General features: G+C 38.0%; 2 protein-coding genes across 4 annotated transcripts in view; one reads left to right on the forward strand and one right to left on the reverse strand.

Annotated features, from left to right (window-relative positions):
- Window positions 1–14,434, reverse strand: part of ABCE1 (ATP binding cassette subfamily E member 1) — a 30,837-nt gene extending 16,403 nt beyond the window's left edge. The window contains exons 1-10 of the mRNA XM_004708698.2: window positions 14,318–14,434; window positions 9,580–9,713; window positions 8,601–8,686; window positions 5,247–5,344; window positions 4,275–4,392; window positions 3,744–3,881; window positions 3,537–3,606; window positions 3,192–3,288; window positions 2,084–2,173; window positions 917–1,038 (exon numbers count right to left, since the gene is read on the reverse strand). Of these exons, the coding sequence (XP_004708755.1) occupies window positions 917–1,038; window positions 2,084–2,173; window positions 3,192–3,288; window positions 3,537–3,606; window positions 3,744–3,881; window positions 4,275–4,392; window positions 5,247–5,344; window positions 8,601–8,686; window positions 9,580–9,682 (922 nt within the window). The 5' untranslated portion in view covers window positions 9,683–9,713; window positions 14,318–14,434. The remainder of the gene's footprint in view (window positions 1–916; window positions 1,039–2,083; window positions 2,174–3,191; window positions 3,289–3,536; window positions 3,607–3,743; window positions 3,882–4,274; window positions 4,393–5,246; window positions 5,345–8,600; window positions 8,687–9,579; window positions 9,714–14,317) is intronic.
- A 108-nt stretch (window positions 14,435–14,542) lies between these two features.
- ANAPC10 (anaphase promoting complex subunit 10) overlaps window positions 14,543–18,446 on the forward strand; it is a 76,574-nt gene continuing 72,670 nt past the window's right edge. For 2 of the 3 annotated variants that reach the window (XM_004708697.3, XM_045295821.1), the window contains exons 1-2: window positions 14,543–14,646; window positions 16,482–16,608. In XM_004708697.3, coding sequence (XP_004708754.1) covers window positions 16,494–16,608 — 115 coding nt within the window. In that variant the 5' untranslated portion in view covers window positions 14,543–14,646; window positions 16,482–16,493. The remainder of the gene's footprint in view (window positions 14,647–16,481; window positions 16,609–18,446) is intronic. The other variant, XM_045295820.1, reaches the window with a different exon arrangement.

An 18,446-nucleotide genomic window follows, 5' to 3' on the forward strand; every position in this document is an offset into this window, starting at 1 on the left:
ACAAATGCGCTTTACACAATTGATGTGTGTGTGTATGGATTGGGATAACAGTTGTATGAGCCCCTAATAAAATGTTAAAAAAGAAAAAAAGAAAAAAAAAAAGAGTATGGTACTTTCCCCAAGATATGAACTAAGTATTGCCAGCTCAGGATGTAGCTGAAGAGAGGTATCAAAGTAAAATAGGAGCAAGTAAACAATGACATGAAATGTGGAAAAAATGAAAGTGAAAAAGTATCCACGGCTGGGAACACAGTAGCATTTGTTTCTGGGGTCACTTAGTGATAGGTGGGTTTCTCCTCTTGCTTTGCTTATTCAGGGAAGAGAGAGGCATGTCAGTGGGGCCAGAGAGGCCCTCTTTAGCCACAAGCACTTAAAAAAAAATTGAATGTACTTACTACACTAGCTTATTGAGCTTTTACATATGACCTTGGTTCCACACATGTAGGCTGTACATTACAGATAGATTTGAAACATAAAAGAAAAACACTGAAGGAAGTTAGGAGTTTTACCACAGATATTGGCAGCATGCTGCAGATAAAGATGACAAACACTACACAGATGCTGTAGACACCAAAAATTATAAACTTACACATATTCTGTAGAGTGAGTCAATTCCAGATCACCATGAAAATGGATAATTTGGACAATATGAAACTATCATATATACTTGTGTATATGCTGAGTCTTCCAGCATTTTAAAAAATGTAATCATTTTATTGGGGGCTTATACAACTCTTACCAAAATCCATACATCCATCTATTGTCAGCACATTTTTTAACGCAGTTTTTGTGGTAAAATTAGGGGCCTTGGCTGATATTCTAGTTGGCTTATACTCGAGTATACACAGTTGTTAATATCAACCATAATATATTTTCTAAGCATTAGAGTTGGGGAGAGGGCAGTTTTTCAAGTTACCTTCTCTTACACTAAAAGGCATGGTGACAACACCATAAGCACTTGGTACACCATATAAACAGCAGATGAAATCAGAGAGATAGTCTAACACACTTAGATCATGCTCCACCACAATGATATACCTGAAAATCAAGAGAGAATTTTACATTTTAAAATGTGACATATATGTAATAACTAATACTTTTTATTTCTTCCTACTAAAGTTAAAATTCCAGAAAAGCAATAAACACATAAAGAATAAAGACCACAGTAAACAAAAGCCATAAAACATTTTCTTTGAATATGACATAGTTCAAGTAATTGTTTTCTAAATTGGGGTGGTGTGCTGTTTAAAACAATTTATAAATATATGAAATAATTTTAATGTAAAAACATTAAACTTGATTCAATTCAGACGTAGCCAACTGAGGTATTAACCTTTTTAAAGTCCTCTCCACATGCCAAAAGGTACATTTTTTGGTTTTAACTCTCCTTTTTGTTAGGAAAGTCATCAGTTTTTGGAGCATTCTATATTTATGATAATCCAATACAAGGTCTTACTTCTTGTTCAAGTGTTAAAGACTCATTAGATAGCCAATAGATAGACTAGTAAAACTCAATGGAGTAACAATTCCTTCTTTGATCCCTTGTTTTCTTATAAGAACAGCCTAATTCTAAAAAGGCGTTTCTCACATTTCCATGGAAATCGACTGAGTAATGGACAGTGGTTGGATTTACATAACAAAGGCTATTAAATTTTTTCTTTTCCTTGGCAAGATTATAAAAAAATGGAATTAACTCTGCATATCTTACATATAATGGTCTAAATTAGTTTTACTTTTCTTTTTTTTAGGAGGTCTCATATATGCACTTGAAAATCTGCTAAGAATCTGCTGGAAAGCCACATATAGCAAACAAAATTTTGTGGACAAATAAAATTAAAGAAGAATGGATCTTTTCCATGGTTTTTTTGAAGCCTTCTCACAATGCTGAAGTTTGCAGTTTCATAATATATTCCTAGGCTTCCTGGAAAAGAATGGTAAATAAAACTTGCCTTAAAACCCTGTCTAGAATAGAGGAAGATACATTTTAGATGGTATAGAAATGCTGATTCCAGTGTTTAATCTTCACTGATCTGTAAATCTCCCCAAACAAAACAGCACAGGCATATCTCAGATCAGTACTTACCTATCTGGATTTATGAGAGATCGTATAGTAATAGCAGCCTTTAAGCGCTGCTTGACATCTAGGTAACTAGAAGGTTCATCGAACATGAAACTATATTAAAGAAGAAAAAAATATAACAAATTGAACTATAAATATTACTCGTCTATTTTATCTATTTTTTTAAAGGGCTCTAGTAGTCTCTGGTTAAACACAACTGCCCCACCCCCAATATAAAAATGAAGTTTACCCTGTAATCATAAAAACATTTCTATCAGTCAGAAGTGGAAAAGAGACAAATGAAAAGCATACTAAGCCTGAGGAGTACCTCTAAAATTAGGTCATATTTCAAATTGGCAGCTTTCTTAAGAAACATTCTGATTCAGTATGATGTTAAGAGACCTTTTTGTTTTAATGAGCAAGTCAATAGCATTAAATCATTAGCATTTTAAAGGAGGCCATGGCATAAAACTCATACATTTGGTAGTGTTGAACTAGTCTGGTACTGGATGCTCAAGCATAAATGTGGAAAAAAAACGGAAGCAACACATATCTGGGAGAAGGCACTAGAAGGTCAATAATAGTTTTTTTGACTTCTCTTTTCTTTCTCACATGACACATTACCCTGATAGAGGGCTTAAGACTTCCTGTTCTACTTAAGACATTTTAAATATCTTCCAGGCCAGGGGAAGAACTAAAGTTGGTACTAAAGTGAGTTTAAATTTTAAACAATTGACTTTGCAAACCAAAGGCTTTGAAAACCATTCCCGTTGTAAATTACTTATCCAGAAAGAAGGCTCTTTTTTCTATCCCCTGCAGGAATAACATCAGCTAGAGCAGCAGTTCTCAACCTGTGGCTCTCGACCCCCGTCGGGGGCGAATGACAGTAGCAAAATTACAGTTATGAAGTAACAACAAAAATAATTTTATGGTTGGGGGAGTCACCACAACATGAAGAACTGTGTTAAAGGGTTAAGACATTAGGAAGGTTGAGAACCATTGAGCCTGAAATGAGGTAAGATGCCTTAGATACTATACTATTACTATTAACTGCTATCAAAATCATGCTATCTTAGCAAAATTACAAAAACTCTAAGGATTAATATAGACAAAAGAGGTAAACATAACCTACATGTCAGCTTTCTGTATGCAAACAACAGCACAAGCAAATCTCTGCAATTCTCCTCCCGAAAGATCTTCAACATTTCGGTCTTTTAGATGGGTTAAATCTACAAAGAACATAGAGGAACCGTGTTCAATCTTACAAGTATTATTTTACCTCTTCTAGAAAAAATTTATTCTGTATGTTACTTCATATCATTCATTGGTTTGAATATTTTTGTTTGAGTAATTCAACTGAAAATCATGTAGCACAAAAAGTAGATATGACAATTACTAGGTAACTTCCCACTTATGTTAGCAATTCATATAATGGCAAAGCCCAAAACTGATTAAAGCATATACACAAAAGACTTACCAAGCTGTTGACATACAATTGCCTGTGTCTTTGTTTCGTCCTTTCGGTCCAAAATAGATCCTACTGTGCCCTGTTAGGAAATATTGGAAATAGTTACTAATTTCCTCAATATTGAAAAAAGTTACAAAATAAGTTTACTTTGTTATTCTTTTTTCTTCCGATATCAATAACTGTAACACAAAAATTCTACCTAAATAGGAAACTGACCTTTGCAGCCTTGGGAATCTGGTCCACATATTGAGGTTTAATAATGGCTTTTAGATCATCTTCTAGAATCTTGGTAAAGTAATTTTGCAATTCCGATCCTCGAAAGTAAGTCAAAATTTCTTGCCAATCAGGTGGATCCTACAAAAAGAGCCTATGATTACATAAATTTAATAACAGATAATCACAAAAGTAGAACAAAGCAAAGTATGATACCAACAATTACTTTCTCACTAAGGAGAGTCTTAATAGCCAAATCTTTCATAAACACAAGACGCATATTCAAATAGAGTACTTTTAAATTGGAGGTGGATTTCATTTTAAATCAAGGTTTATCAGTTAAGGAAATGTATAATGAAAAGTTATGTACCATGAATTGATTTTAATTAAAAAGGAATTGCTTGATTTATATATATTATTTCAGCATCAATCCCATAGATCTTAAAAATTTAAGAACATTAAAAAAAATATATACATCCCCTAGTCTCATAAAATAAATTCAAAATACTCATTTTCATAAGGTAGCATACATACGTCATACTTTCCAAGGTTTGGTTTTTGCTTTCCTGCTAAAATTTTTAAAGCAGTTGACTTTCCAATACCATTAGTTCCAACTAACCCCAAAACTTCGCCTGGACGAGGAATAGGCAACCTGTTAGAAGTATACGAAAATAATTCAGACTTAGGTAGAAATCGTTAATCATATAAGAATGGTATATTGTAATGCATTTGCACTGCACAAACATTCAACAATAAGCTAAGAGATATTGGCCAGACATTATTGGCTATTAGGAAGCAACAGCCAGGATTAATTTTAAACTGTCAATTGTTAGGAATGCATCCATGACCAATCTTACTCCAAATTTATTCAGCTTCCATTTAATGTCCATTCTAAAATATGTTTTTTACATATAAGGCTCAGTTTTAATGTATAACAAAAGCTTTGGTAGAAAATTATACAGGACGTGCAACCTCCCACTATCTTTTCTTTTCCTGGCCTGCCATTTACTTACAAGGAGAAAAGTACCTCACCAACCAGAAATACTCCACTTCTTTCTCCCTGCTGCAGTAGGCTCCTTAAAAGCTGGCAGGTTGAGAAATTCCTTTTTACTAGTTAAAACTAGACTCTCAGAACCAAATATTAGTGTTTAGCAGTTAAAAATATCTAATAATTAAAGGATCTGCTTGTCACTTAATATTACATTATCGCATCTCAACTCTGGTTGTACATTAGAATCAACTGGCAGCTTCTGAAATACAATGATCCAAATACTATAATTCAGATATTTGTATATAACTCATCCGGGATAAACCCATGCATTTTAAAAGGCAATTCTAATGTTAGCCAGAGGGAAACACTGACATATACAATAGGATTCTGCATGATGCTATATTATACTATTTCATGGATGTTTAATATATTTTCCCCATTTCTCTGAAAATTCTAAATGCATTTTACACTTAACATTGACTGAAGTAAAGCAGAGTGTGGGTTCGAGAATATACCTGTGAAGTTTGAAGGCATTGGCACAATATCGATGTGTTGTTTCTTTTTCCAAGTTGCTTGGTAAATTGACAATTGATAAGGCGCCAAAGGGGCATTTCTGTTATTTAAAGAATTAACTTTATTAATTTGTAGAAATATACACGACTAAATGAAGTTTTAATTTTTTAATAAGAAATCTTCTATATATGAGCATTTCACAAAGATGTGAGATATTAAAAACTGTTCCTTAAAGGTAGAAATCCAATTGCTTGATTTTATGTTCCACTTAGTGACTGGCATAATCCTAGGCATCTGCTGAAAAACATTACAGACACTTGAGGTTTTAAAAAGGCAGACTAAACAAAGGTGGCTAACAAGGTCAGCAGTTCAAAACCACCAGCCACTCCATGCAAGGCAAAGCTTTCTACTCCCGTCAAAAAGAACTGTCTCAGAAACCAATAGGGGCAGCTCTACCGTGTCCCATAGGGTTACTATGAGTTAGAATTGATTGGATGGCAGTTGAGTTTGGTTTGGTTTTGGAAGAGGCAAGATGAAATGGCCAGAGTATACGATTCCATATGCAACCTATGACACATTTTTCCTTTACGTCTTCAATTATCCCTCTCCTTGTATGTTTCCTTGTCTATATATATGGTGAGATCCTGTAGGGCCCTGGGTTGCATCTTTTTTGGCTATTTAGATCCCACCAACGGCTTGCATTAATACTGTGTGAGCGCAAAACTCAACATCTTATTATCTCATGTGAAAATAGTGCTTCAGTTTTTTAAAAACAAGCAACTCAGTGATGGAAGAGCATATTTGACTATGACATAAATGCCCAAGAATCAAAAACAGGAAAGTTACTTAAGAGAGGTAATACAGTCAAGTGCTCAGCTCCTAAACAAAGATCAGATTCCAAACCTACCAGTCACTCAACAGGATAAAGTTGTGGCAGTTTACGCCTGTAAAAATTAGTCTTGGAAACCCTATAGGGTAGTTCTACTCTTTCCTTCAGGGCCACAAGTTGGAATCTACTTAATGGCACACAAGGTGGCTAGAAAAAAATTATCTAAAGTACAGATGTCCATAGAGGTACATGCAAAGGCTTAACTTTAAACTACAGGTTTGCTTAGATTAATTAGTGTCTTTTTAGCAACTTAAGTGTATACTTGGAAAAGCACTGAAATTTCATTTTTCCTGTATCAGCAAGGAAAGGAAATAGATTTTTCAAAATCATTCCCACCACCACAAACTCAGTAAGTTTGAGTCGATTCAGGCTTCAAATCTTTAGGGAACAGGCACCTTTATCTTTCTCCAGGGATTGACTGGTGGATTCAGGCCACTGACCTTGCTTTTACCAGTTCAATGTGTGAGCCCATTACGCCAGCAGGGCTCCTTTCCCACCATCTACGACATCTAATTCAAAAACAAAACAAATGATATTTATCCTAATTCTTAAGTGCTTTCACCGAATTGCCCATACTTCTATTGTTGGGTTAATTCATCTGTTTTCTGCTAAAATAAGTAGTTAATGTATCTCAGGATTTTTGCTGCACTAAGTCTTTCTGAAGACTTTTGGCTTCAGACTTATGAATGATACATTTCTACCTTTAGCTTTGCAAAGAAATGTAGGAGTCCGGGCATAAAGTTATTGACTTTGATATTTTGATTTTTATATAATAAATTATGAACAGGAACGTCATTGGAGTACAGCTATTACTGTTAATTGCTTGTCAAATTCTATGTTCCTGCTGCTGCTATTTTTCATACTGGTTTCTGGTTAATTATCCAGATAGATTTCAGAGATACCTGAAACTATTTCCTTTTTTGAAAATATAAGGAAACAGTCCTTCCAATAGATACTTAATACCTTTTATCAGACATCCCATGGAAAGGAGCCCTGGTGGTGTACTACAAAAGCAGTAATATTATATTATTGACACAAAAATACCATTTTTAAGATTTATAGTCTTCATTCTTTGCTTTACATTTTGTCTTTAAAAAGTTATTTTCAGTTATATTCACGTTACAAATTTGCTCTGATGAGGGTGGTAGATACACAATTTCATGTCAACTTGATAAATAAGTGTAGCAGTGGAGTTTAGCCTGTCAATCAGGTCACAGTCTGAGGACAACTCCTCGTGGGCATGGCCTTCTCATGAGGATCCTGGAAACTTCCTCTCTACCTTCATCTTCCGGTTGACAAGCTACAAGGAGACTTGCTGAAACCCCTAAGAGTCTCTCTCACTCTGCTTCACCTTCCTGTTGAAGAGCCACGCTCAGAGAGATGGAGGAGCCACGTGGAGCCCTGCAGCAGCGCTGAGATGCTTCCACTGTCACTGGATCCACAAGACTTTGCACCCTCTGGCCTGTGATATTCCTGTATTTCCATCACCACATGTGACTGCCTGAGTCTGAAGAAGGATCTATGGACTAGGATTAGATTTATGGGCTAATGTCGGACTTCGTTTGGACTGGGTGGTGATGTTTTAGCGGAGCTTTTGTAGTAAGCATTAGCATAGAGCAACTTGCTCTGAGTTAATGTACCCAGTGGCTTTGGCTGGGAAGGTTCTCTGTGGTCACAGTCAATTTGTTCAGAAAAGCAGTTTAACTCAAACCACGTTTTTTTGTGATGGCCTATTTAAGAGAATAGTGTGCAGCTGTGAAATTTCATTTCAAAAAAGGTGAAATATCAGTTGATGACAAACCTCATTCTTGACGTCTGTCAATTTTCCAAATAGACGAAAATAATGTCGACTCAGTGCATTTGGAGTTCGTTTCCCCAGGTCAGATTGTTAATCAAGCTTTCTACTTAGAGGTACTAAAAAGACTGCGTAACACTGTGTGACAAAAAAGGCCTGATTTCTGGCAGGCAGGAGACCAGTTATGCCACCACGACAAGGTACCTGCTCACATAGCCATCTCAGAGTGACAGTTTTGGACAAAAACAGCACGCCCCTCTTGCCCCACGCACCTGACCTCACTCCTTGCGACTTCTTTGTTTCTGTGAATGAAGGGACATAAAAGGACAGCAATTTGATGACCGACATAGAAAAGATAAAGAAAAAAATTGAGGGAGGTGCTTTCAGCCATCCAAATAGATGAGTTTGGAAAATGTTTCCAAGTATGGAATTGCAGATTTGACAAATGTATTAAGTGTAATGCAGAGTACTGTGAAGGTGATAAGATTGTTTTGTAAAAAAAATTTAAATTCATAGCTTTGGGGAAAAAAGAAAAAAAAATTCCATTTTTTTTGTGGGGGGAGCGGTACCCCCTCATAATTGCTCTTTGATATAAAGCACTTTCTTACACATATGATTGCCCTTGGTCAATGCAGAGTAACACAATGAGTAAAATAAAACATTATAACTTACCTTAATACAAATACCACAACCAATACAAAGAGTTTCAGAAATCCAGGCTATTTTGCTCTGGGGTGTAACCTCTATGCATAGTTTTCCTGGTAGAGAAAAAGATAAGAGTCAAGTCATTTTTTTAAATCTAGTTTTCTGAAAATTGTCATTTATACAATGTTGGTCCCAAATTCCACAGCAGCAGTTTCTCAAAAATAAAAAAAAAACCCATTTGCAATGTTGTCTTTTATCAAGGCTTTGTGTGAAATAGTATCTGAATCTAATTTGTTTTTACTTATTATGAATGAATTGCCTTATCAGGCAACAGTTAATTCTACTTTTTAAAAATTTACGTATTTGTTCGTCTATAAAGTTAACCAATGCTTAAAAAGTTATTTTTAAGCCAACTAACTTAGAGTCAATTAAAATGATTGTATTTTAATGAAAACACACCTTATACAATTTTTGCAAATAGTGCCAGCTCCTTTCATGTTATTTCCCTATGTGTGGATGGTATGTGTGTTAAGAAACATGATATACCTTAAAAATGAAACAAGTATTTTGTTTTCTGAAATAAAATAAAAAAGTTGCTATATCAGTGATACTAAAAAATGCATAAAGTAATTCATCAACTCTGAATTACTGAAAATGTATTTAATAAGGTAACCCAGGTAAACCTTATGGGTAGTAGTCATTCCTTACTAAGCTTTTCAATCTTTGCTTTTGAAGATGAGAAACTATCAAAGACAGGCAGTCCTTTGTAGAATAATAAGAATTTCAGTAATCAAAACCCAGGTTTGATGTCCCATTCAGTTAACTTTTAAATAGCTAGTAATACATTATTTTATGATTTTTCTAAGGAAAAAAAAAAGGTTAATTTAATCACAAACCAATAAAGGATTATTATATTTTAAATAAATGAAGGAAAACAAAGCCCATGCCAAAGTCCACACAAAAGCATCAAGACAACTGCTTTTAAATAACCCATGAAACAGCTTACCCATTCGAACTACAGGGCAACTCTTTTTGCACTCCTGTCGACATTTCTTAGGCTTACACTTGTCATGGTTGACAATAGCAATTCTTGTCAATTTGTCTGCCATAATTGCAAGAAAGTTGGAATAGCCAGGACTTCTGTTACAAGAAAAATAAGCAAAATTACAATGCATTCAATATAGTTAAGAGAAATTGTCATAAGCATAAAGTTGGATACCCCTCCCCACCAAAACCAAACCCATTGCCACTGAGTCAATTTTGATTCATGATTTGAGTGTTTTTAAGACTAACTCTTTCTGGGAGCAGACAACTTCATCTTCCTCCTGAGGGGTGTGTAGTGGGTTTGAACTACTGACCTTGTGGTTAGTAGCCCAATACTCATCCCACAATGCCATCTAGAATCTTTGTTAGATTGGATGACATAAATTATCCTTACATGCAAGTGACATAATTATCAAGAAAACATTAAGATTTATATAAGAAAAAAGCAACATAATGGTAAAAAAAAGTGATCATCTAGGAATAAGTTTACCAAAATGGTAATAAACCATAAGGAAACCACCAAAACAGCTTTGGCATTACAAACCTGACTGAATTGAATGGTATGCTCTCATTTCTTATGATAATCGGCACCAGAATTTCAACTTTTTCTGAGATATATATATAAAATTCACTCTCAAGGAAAAAAACAGGCCAGCCAAACCAAATCTAAAACTTCTAAGGAAATGCAAAAGATTAGCAAGGGAAACTGAAAAGAACAAAGAACCTCTACCTAACAGACACCGTAATTAAAATGTGATACCAATGTATGAATGAAGACCAATAAAACAGAAAGCCAGACATGAAAATTAATGCATATGATCAAGTATTTACCTTTCCAAATACCTTGATGTCTTCTCCACTCAATTATACCATCCAATTAAAATGGCAATTACTAAAGTTTAAAGTATCGTACAACTGGAAAATGTAAAAACTTCATTTCTCTGGGAACTTGTGAAATTATAAAAGTGGACTTTATGTTAGTAGCACTAGAGTTAAAGAGGACACCATGTATATGTATAGCCTGTGCTCACCTTTAAGGCTTTTCTCTGTCTTGCTAGTGAAGAGTATATTCAACTGCACAGCATTAAGATAACTGTAGGGAACCGATCACAAGGATCTACATATAACCTCCTCCCTGGGGGACGGACAACACAAAAGTGGGTGAAGGGAGACGTCGGACAGTGTAAGATATGACAAAATAATAATTTATAAATTATCAGGGATTCATGATGGAGGGGGTAACGGGGAAGGAGGGGGAAAAATGAGGAGCTGATATCAAGGGCTCAAGTAGAAAGCAAGTGTTTTGAGAATGATTGGCAACAAATGTATAAATGTGCTTGATACAATGGATGTATGTATGGTGATGAGTTCTATGAGCCCCCAATAAGATGACTAAAAAAAGATATAATTATGGAGAAAAAAAGTACAGTTATCAACTTAAAAAATGCCTACAGTATCAGATTTTTCTTGGAATGGAGATTAACGCAACTGCAAAAGGTACTATGTATTTCAATAAATGGTGAAAGAGCATGAAAGCCCAATAGGCAGACTACGCCATTTACAAAGTATTTCCCAAACCCTGACTACCACATAGCTGCATGTGTCTACATACTCCTCTATTTTAGATGAACCGTCTATTACTATCTCACTATATGTGTGCACTAGAAGACATTTCCTAAGAACCAGCACTTAAACATTCTATTATCTGGCTGGCAGATTTCTTCCTTTGTGTAATTGAGGAATTTCTTTTCCTCGCTTTATTTTATTCCCTAGTGTTTCAGACCTCTCCTGAGCTGCCAGTCTCTCAGGCTTTCTTTCTTTGAGAAGGTGCAGTCTTACCACTTTTTCACTGCCCTCTACTAATGGAAAACATTGGAGCTGTCCTTTGACAGGTTCCTGTTTTCGCAGTTGTAACACATATGGATTCTATGCATATGTACTCCCTACTCGCACAGTAGAATGCACCCTGTCATTGCTTATTCATTACAACGGCCAGTCTGGTGTCTAGGACATAGTAGAAGCTCCAAAATTTTATTGAATGAGAAACTGAACATATCACCTAATTTTCCTATGGGTTATAACAATTTATGTTTTCGAAGTTACCAATGTTATGGTGACAGGTGTTCACTCAACTATGTATTGAAAACTAAAAGGACATCATCACCAACAAAAGGAGACAAAAAAATCTTAGCTAAATATTCATATGATAAACAGTTATACTAATGAATAGGTTCACTTTTATTTGTTTAAAAAAGCTGGTGACGTGCTTCAAGTCTCACAAAAGTTCAAACTCAAAACGCATTGCCATCAAATCGTTTGTGACTCATGGGAGTGCTGGTGGTATAGTGGTTACACATTGGGCTACTAATTGCAAGGTCAGCAGTTGGCAGGAGGAAAGAGTTCTTCTACTCCTATAAAGAGTTATAGTCTTGGAAACTCAAGGGGGCAGGTCGATCTTGTTCTATTGAGTTGCTATGAGCTGGCGCTGACTAGATGGCAGTGAGTTTTTTGAGATGACAGGGTAGAACTGCTCCTGTGGATTTCCCAGCCTGTAATTTTTTACAGGAGCAGAAAGTTTCATTTCTTCTGTGGAACAGCTGGTGGTTTTGAACTACTGACCCTGGGGTTAGCAGCCCATGTTATCCAAAGAAATAAAACTGGTTACTCTTTAAAATGTCGAATACCTTTTTAAAGAAAAACAAACTACCCTGGGCAAGAGCATAATAAATTCCCTTCCAATAAGTGAGTGTTTTATCATAAAATTGCTTAAACTTAATTTTTCTCAAATTACTAAAACATTTCACCTATTGTTCAAATCATTAAAAAAAACAAGTGATGGGGGAGCGAGGAGGAAAAATGAGGAGCTGGTATCAAATAGAAAACATTTTGAGAATGATGATGGCAGCAAATGTACAAATGTGCTCGACACAATGTATGTATGTATGGATTGTGGTAAGAATTGCAAGAGACGCCAATAAAATGATTTTTTTAAAATCAAGTGATTATAGATGGTTTTTATAGAATATGAAATATATTAAGATAGTTAAGAAAGTGATTTATAAAAAAATAATATACTTAAAAGCGATTATTTCTTAAATTATTAACTAGGCAGACACCATCATTTTTCTCTATTTCTTTCAAGGAATTAGGGAGGAGTATTCTATTTTCCCCCTTCAATGCAAAAGGCAAAACACAGAAAAGCTTGGCGGGGGAAGATTAAAGTAACAAATTCCCAGGAACAAAGTAAGACTTGAAAATATTTGGGATGTAAAAACACATCTCTTCAAAATAGGTACTTAAACAATGACCTTCATTGTCATTTTTTCCAGCTGAGAGGGAAAGAGGGAGTTGAGCAGACAAGGAGCAATGTTTGCAGTGGAAGCCTCTAATAATTACTATAATGTCTTATGAAAGCACTTTAAAAGTGGCCACAACTGGTTTTAACTGATGCTTGAAATCACATGAAAATATTCTAAGCTATGCTTATTGTAGGTTATTAGTCTTATAAAACACAAGTTGGGAGTGGTGTACACCTCTGATTTCAGAGTCTTAAATTCAAGGCTTTTAACAGGGGCACTTAAAATATGGTCTCCTTTTTTTACCCCCTGCTATCAAACAATTACATGACATAGTCTGTCTACAGAAAGAAGTCACAGCGAGGGAACGAAGTTTTCAGTTAACAAAAGGAAACCTTTGGTTCAAATGAACGAAGAACCTCTTGATTAATCTCAAGATTGATTACTGTCCGGAAAAGAATGAAAACTCTCAGTATAGGGGACAAATGACTGCAAGGCAAATGGCATCAGTCTCCCTGCAGAGCAGTTACTAGTTCTGTGTAGGAAAGGGTTAAAAAAAAAAAAAAAAGCACAAGCTGTGCTGACAGTTACTCCTCATCCACTGATTTTCCCATCAAAAAGCGAAAACAGGCTTCTACAGTTTAGGAACAAGAGGATCTGTGCACTACAAGTACTAAAGACACGAACCTAGCTGTCAAGGTCTGAAGATTTACAAAGGGAAAAGTGCCAAGAACCATAAACACGTCGCGGGGGGGGGAAGAGGCCATAGGCATTCAAGTGGAAGACCCCGGCGGGAAAGAAAGCTCAAGGACTGCCACTGCAGTACAGCAGACGCGGCTCTGAAGAACACGACCCGTCGCCTCCATACGAAGCCGGAGCGGAAAAGGAGTATTCGACTTGCACTCATGGCGGCGGGATGCCCTGAGTCACTCCGCGACCGCCCGAGGGAGCGCGAAGACCACGCACGGCTCTCCCCGGGACAACGCGCACGTTTCCGGTGCTGGGGGGCCGCGTCCAAGGGGAGCCGGCCGGCTGTCAGGTCGGATGCCGCGTTCCGCTCGAGGCTCTGGCTCTCGGTGGGACGCGCGGGAGGAGATGAGAGGTCGCGAGTGGACGTGCTGGGGAACTCCTCGCCGACGTGACAGCTAGATCCCTGCCCATCGCCCCTGACCGGGGGGCGGACTCCCCGAGCCATTCGCTGGAAGGGGGAGCGCGAGGCACCCCCCACATTCAACCGCCCCTGTCCTAGGGCAGTTCCAGCTGTTCCGACGGAGCCCGCTGCCACGCGCCACGGCCGGCTCCACTGCCTCTGTCACCAGAGGCCTACAAAGTGGCGGAGCGGGGCAGACGTTCACGGCCAGAGACGGCGGTTCACATTCTAACCACTTCGGTTTGTTCACGTACCTGGAGGAAACGATTTCCTTCCGGAGGAGCGCGTAGAGTCCAATTCGGTTCTTGTCTTCACTTCTGAGCCACACAGCGTGTTCTTACGGCCACCGGCCAAAATGGCGGTGCCCAGCTGCCGCCTCGCGCGCGGCATGGAGCGTAACGCGCGTGCGCCGGAGAGCGGGAGGCGGAGCTGCTGGCGGGCGGGTCACGGCCCCTGACGTCATTCTCCTGCGACCACAACGTCTTCGATGAAGGCTGGCGGTGCTGGAAAGGGCAGTGGGAGTGGCGCGGAGCTGCAGGGCATCCCAAAAAACCTGACTCGCTGCAAACCAGGTCAGGAAGCTGTAAGTGCCTGGGCTTTTCCCCGAGTGGAGACTAGCCCTCCCGTCATCAAATGCCTGCTCCTCCCCAGTCTGAATCTCCTTTTACGCGCCGGGTCTATTCAAGGTCGGCGGGCCAGGAATTGGCTAACCACTTGGCTAACCACTGCCAAGTGTAGCACGCCAGAGATGTCCAGTTAGGACCGAGAGAGTTTAGCTCAGACACGGCGCGGCGGCTTTCGTTCCATGTTCTCAACTTCCTCTGAACTGGGTCATTGATTCTTCACCGAGTTCTGTGTTTTACCCACTTGGTGGCGTCCAGTCCCAAGGAGGGCAGTTGAATTGTACCCCAATGTAGAGATGGTTTAAAAAAAAAAAAAAAGATGACAGGACGTTGCAGCTTATTATGGTGGCTTTAGGTTTAATTGTTTCACCCTCGACCTTGACTTGCAGGTGGAGCTGAATTTATTCGTTCATCATTCATCCAGTAAATACATTACTGGTGTTCTCTGCCCTTTCAAAATTTTCTGATACAGTGGCTGTGCCATTCAATATGTATCAAGTGCTTGTGTGAAGATTAAGGAGTTTGTTGGGTCTACTGAGAGCTGTTAAGGAAATGATCTATAGAAGTATTGGGGTAACTTGCTAATAGCATAAAGTGTTGGTTCCCGTACATGCATTACCTAAAAGGAGCCCTAAGGCAAAGTGGGTTTACCGGTTGGGTTAGGCAAGGTCAGGAGGTCGAAACCAGCTCTTGGGAGAAAGATGAGGCTGTCGACTCCCCTTAAAGATTGAAAGTATTGGAAACCCAAAAGAGGTAGTTCTGCTCTGTCCTATAGGGTCGCAATGCGTCAGAATTGACTCGATGGCTGTGCATTTTGTTTTGTTTTTGGAAGGATGTTGGTCGTTGGAACTTTGCACTATCCAACCAGCAGTTTGACATAGTGTTCATTATTTAGGATCCCCTCTGCCCCCCCCCTCACTTTTACATAGAATAACAAAAGATGTGAAAGGTAGCCAGTTGTTCATTTCTTTAAGTCACTTTTCTGACTTTATCATGTGTGTTACCAGCACATTTAAATGAGGACTTTTGACAATTAGTGGGGAGATGTTACTTTTCTCAGCAATGCTTAATAAAATTTAAACTAGAGACCACTTTTATATATACCTGGAGTAAGAATTTAAGTTTGACTTTTCTATGGCAAAAACTCAATTTGAATTAAGAAATTTATTCATAGAATGTGTAGCCTAATAGGGTCACAGATCATCAAGGCAATCCTTTTGGTGGGAAAGGAAATAAAGGCCCAAAACTCAAACCAAAGTCACTGACAACCAATTCATTCTGATTCATAGTAGAACTGACTCTGAGAGTACCCGAGACTCAGTATTTATACGTGGTGATTTCAAACTGCCAATCTTGTTGTTAGCAGCCCAATGGGTAGCCTACTGTGTCACCAAGGTTCCTAATTAAGGGCCAGACCTGCTCAAAGTCTAGACAATTGAAAGGCGAGACTGATGCTAATTTTTGTGTTCTTTCCACTAGTGTGCCCTACTGCTTTACACACAGTGTATTTCATAGCGTGCAGTGGTTCAAAAACAAAACTGAATTCCAAGATTTGATTCCTATGAACTACATTTAAGAAATAGATAATTAATATCAGGATATTAATGGATGGTAATGATCTAGATTTGATTCCTATGAACTACATTTAAGAAATAGATAATTAATATCAGGATATTAATGGATGGGAATGATCTATTTGACTACTAAATTTCTATTTTTAACTTTTGTGTAAAGAAAAGATGCTCAAGTCCTGGTATGGTGTGCATTTTATGTTTGTCTGGTTTTTCCTACATAGACTATTTAGAAAATGACCACACCAAACAAGACACCTCCTGGTGCTGATCCTAAGCAGTTGGAAAGGACTGGGACAGTCCGGGAAATTGGGTCACAAGCTGTTTGGTCACTTTCATCCTGCAAACCAGGTAAAAAACAAACAAATAATACAAAGCCCCATGAAACCGCTCCTTAAAGTTTCCTTGTACACTAGACTTGACTTAAATTATTTTTTTAAATTGTTGTTGTTATTGTACCTTAATTGAATTCTGATGCATTAGATTTTGATTGATGGTACATCTCTTTCCAGTTGTTTTACTAATATTCATTCAGATTTGACTTTATATCTCAAAAAGACTTCCTTTCCTATTTCTGCTGGGATTCACTTAGGGTCTTCTTATTGACTGTTTTCTCTAGGTGGGTTAAGTGAGTTGATAGAACTTTAGAGTGATTACATATCCCCATACAAGTCTTTTACTCTTGATTGATATAGAATTCATTCCTGGCAGTTATTATTTCTCAAAAAAGTTAAAAACAAAACAACTCTTTTGCCATGCTGCAGGTAAGAAGGCAGATGCTTGTGTCCCCCCCACCCCCCCAAGGAATTTGTTATTTCTTTTTGCAGCCACTTAAGAGTTTCTTCTTATTCTTCAAGTTCAAGATAATAAGTAGGGTGTGCCAGTGTTGTGAGCCCATTATGTTCTCTAAAAATATCTGATGATCTCCTAAACCCTTAGTACCTGTAAATGACCACATTTTGAAATAAGGATTTTGCAGGTCCAATCAAGTAAAGGTGGGGTTATATTTATTGGTTTAGGCTGGGTCCTAACCCAATGACTGATGTCCTTTCAAGGAGAGTTAACTTTGGAGACACAGCTACAGGGGAGACGGGAAAAATGCCCATGGAATGACAGAGGCGAGACTGAAATTGGTGCCAAATGCTTGAGCCTTCAAAGTGAGTGTGACCCTGCCAACATTGTGATCTCAGACTCTATCCTTCAGAAAAGTGAGAAAATAAATTTCTTTTAAGCCAAACCAATTGTGGTCAAGTTGATTGTGGCTCTTGATGACCTCATGTGTGTGAGAGCAGAACTGTGCTCAATAGGGTTTTCCGTGCTGTCAGCTTCAGGAAGGACATGACCAGATCTTCTCAAGTGCTGCTGGATGGATTCAAGCTGCCATTCTTTGGGGTTAGTAGTTGGGTGCTTACCTGTTTGCCACACTCAGAGAACAGCTTTTAGCTACACAGTTTTAAAATTTCTCATTGAAAGATCATTTTATTGGGGGCTCTTACAGCTCTCAATCCAGACACCAATTGTATCAAGCATTATTTGTACATATGTTGCCATCATTATTTTCTGAACATTTACTTTGTATTTGAACCCGTGGTATCAGCTCCTCTTTTTTACCTTCCCTCCCACCTCCCACCCTGTGACACCTTGATAAATTATAAAGTATTATTATTTTCATATCTTACACTTACCGCTGTTTCCTTTCCCCCATGGTTTCTGTTGTTCCCCCTGGGTGTGTGTGTGGCTATGTGTCAATCATTTTGATGTTCCCCCTTCTCTGTCGGAGCCTGCTGACGAGTCCAACGGTCCTGAAAGGGGGAGTGAGGATTAAGGACAAAAAGAGAGACAGAAAGTATTGGGAGGGCAACAGTGAATACTGAAGCCCCAAGTTTATTCTACACCTTCCTTTTATACATGCAGAAACAACCCGGGCTTATATTTTTCTCATTGTTAAGCAAGCGCATTGGATACACATCAACAACTCTATGTTTTTCCAAACCAAGCATCCTTGAGAAAATTAACCATCCTGATTTCCCAGAACTCACATACGTCCTTGTACTTTTTCTTAGTCTCAATGTCAAGCCGCAGAAGCAAACAGCAGATACTGACACCTGGGTCATGAGACTTCTCAGCCGTTTCAAGGCTGAGTCTTAATGGCCTTCAACAGACTAAGACATGGACGGTTTGCCTAATTA

This window comes from Echinops telfairi, unplaced genomic scaffold (assembly GCF_000313985.2).
Source record: "Echinops telfairi isolate 266 unplaced genomic scaffold, ASM31398v2 ScPeMD7_5868;HRSCAF=6743_1, whole genome shotgun sequence".
In the NCBI taxonomy this organism is placed as follows: Eukaryota; Metazoa; Chordata; class Mammalia; order Afrosoricida; family Tenrecidae; genus Echinops; species Echinops telfairi.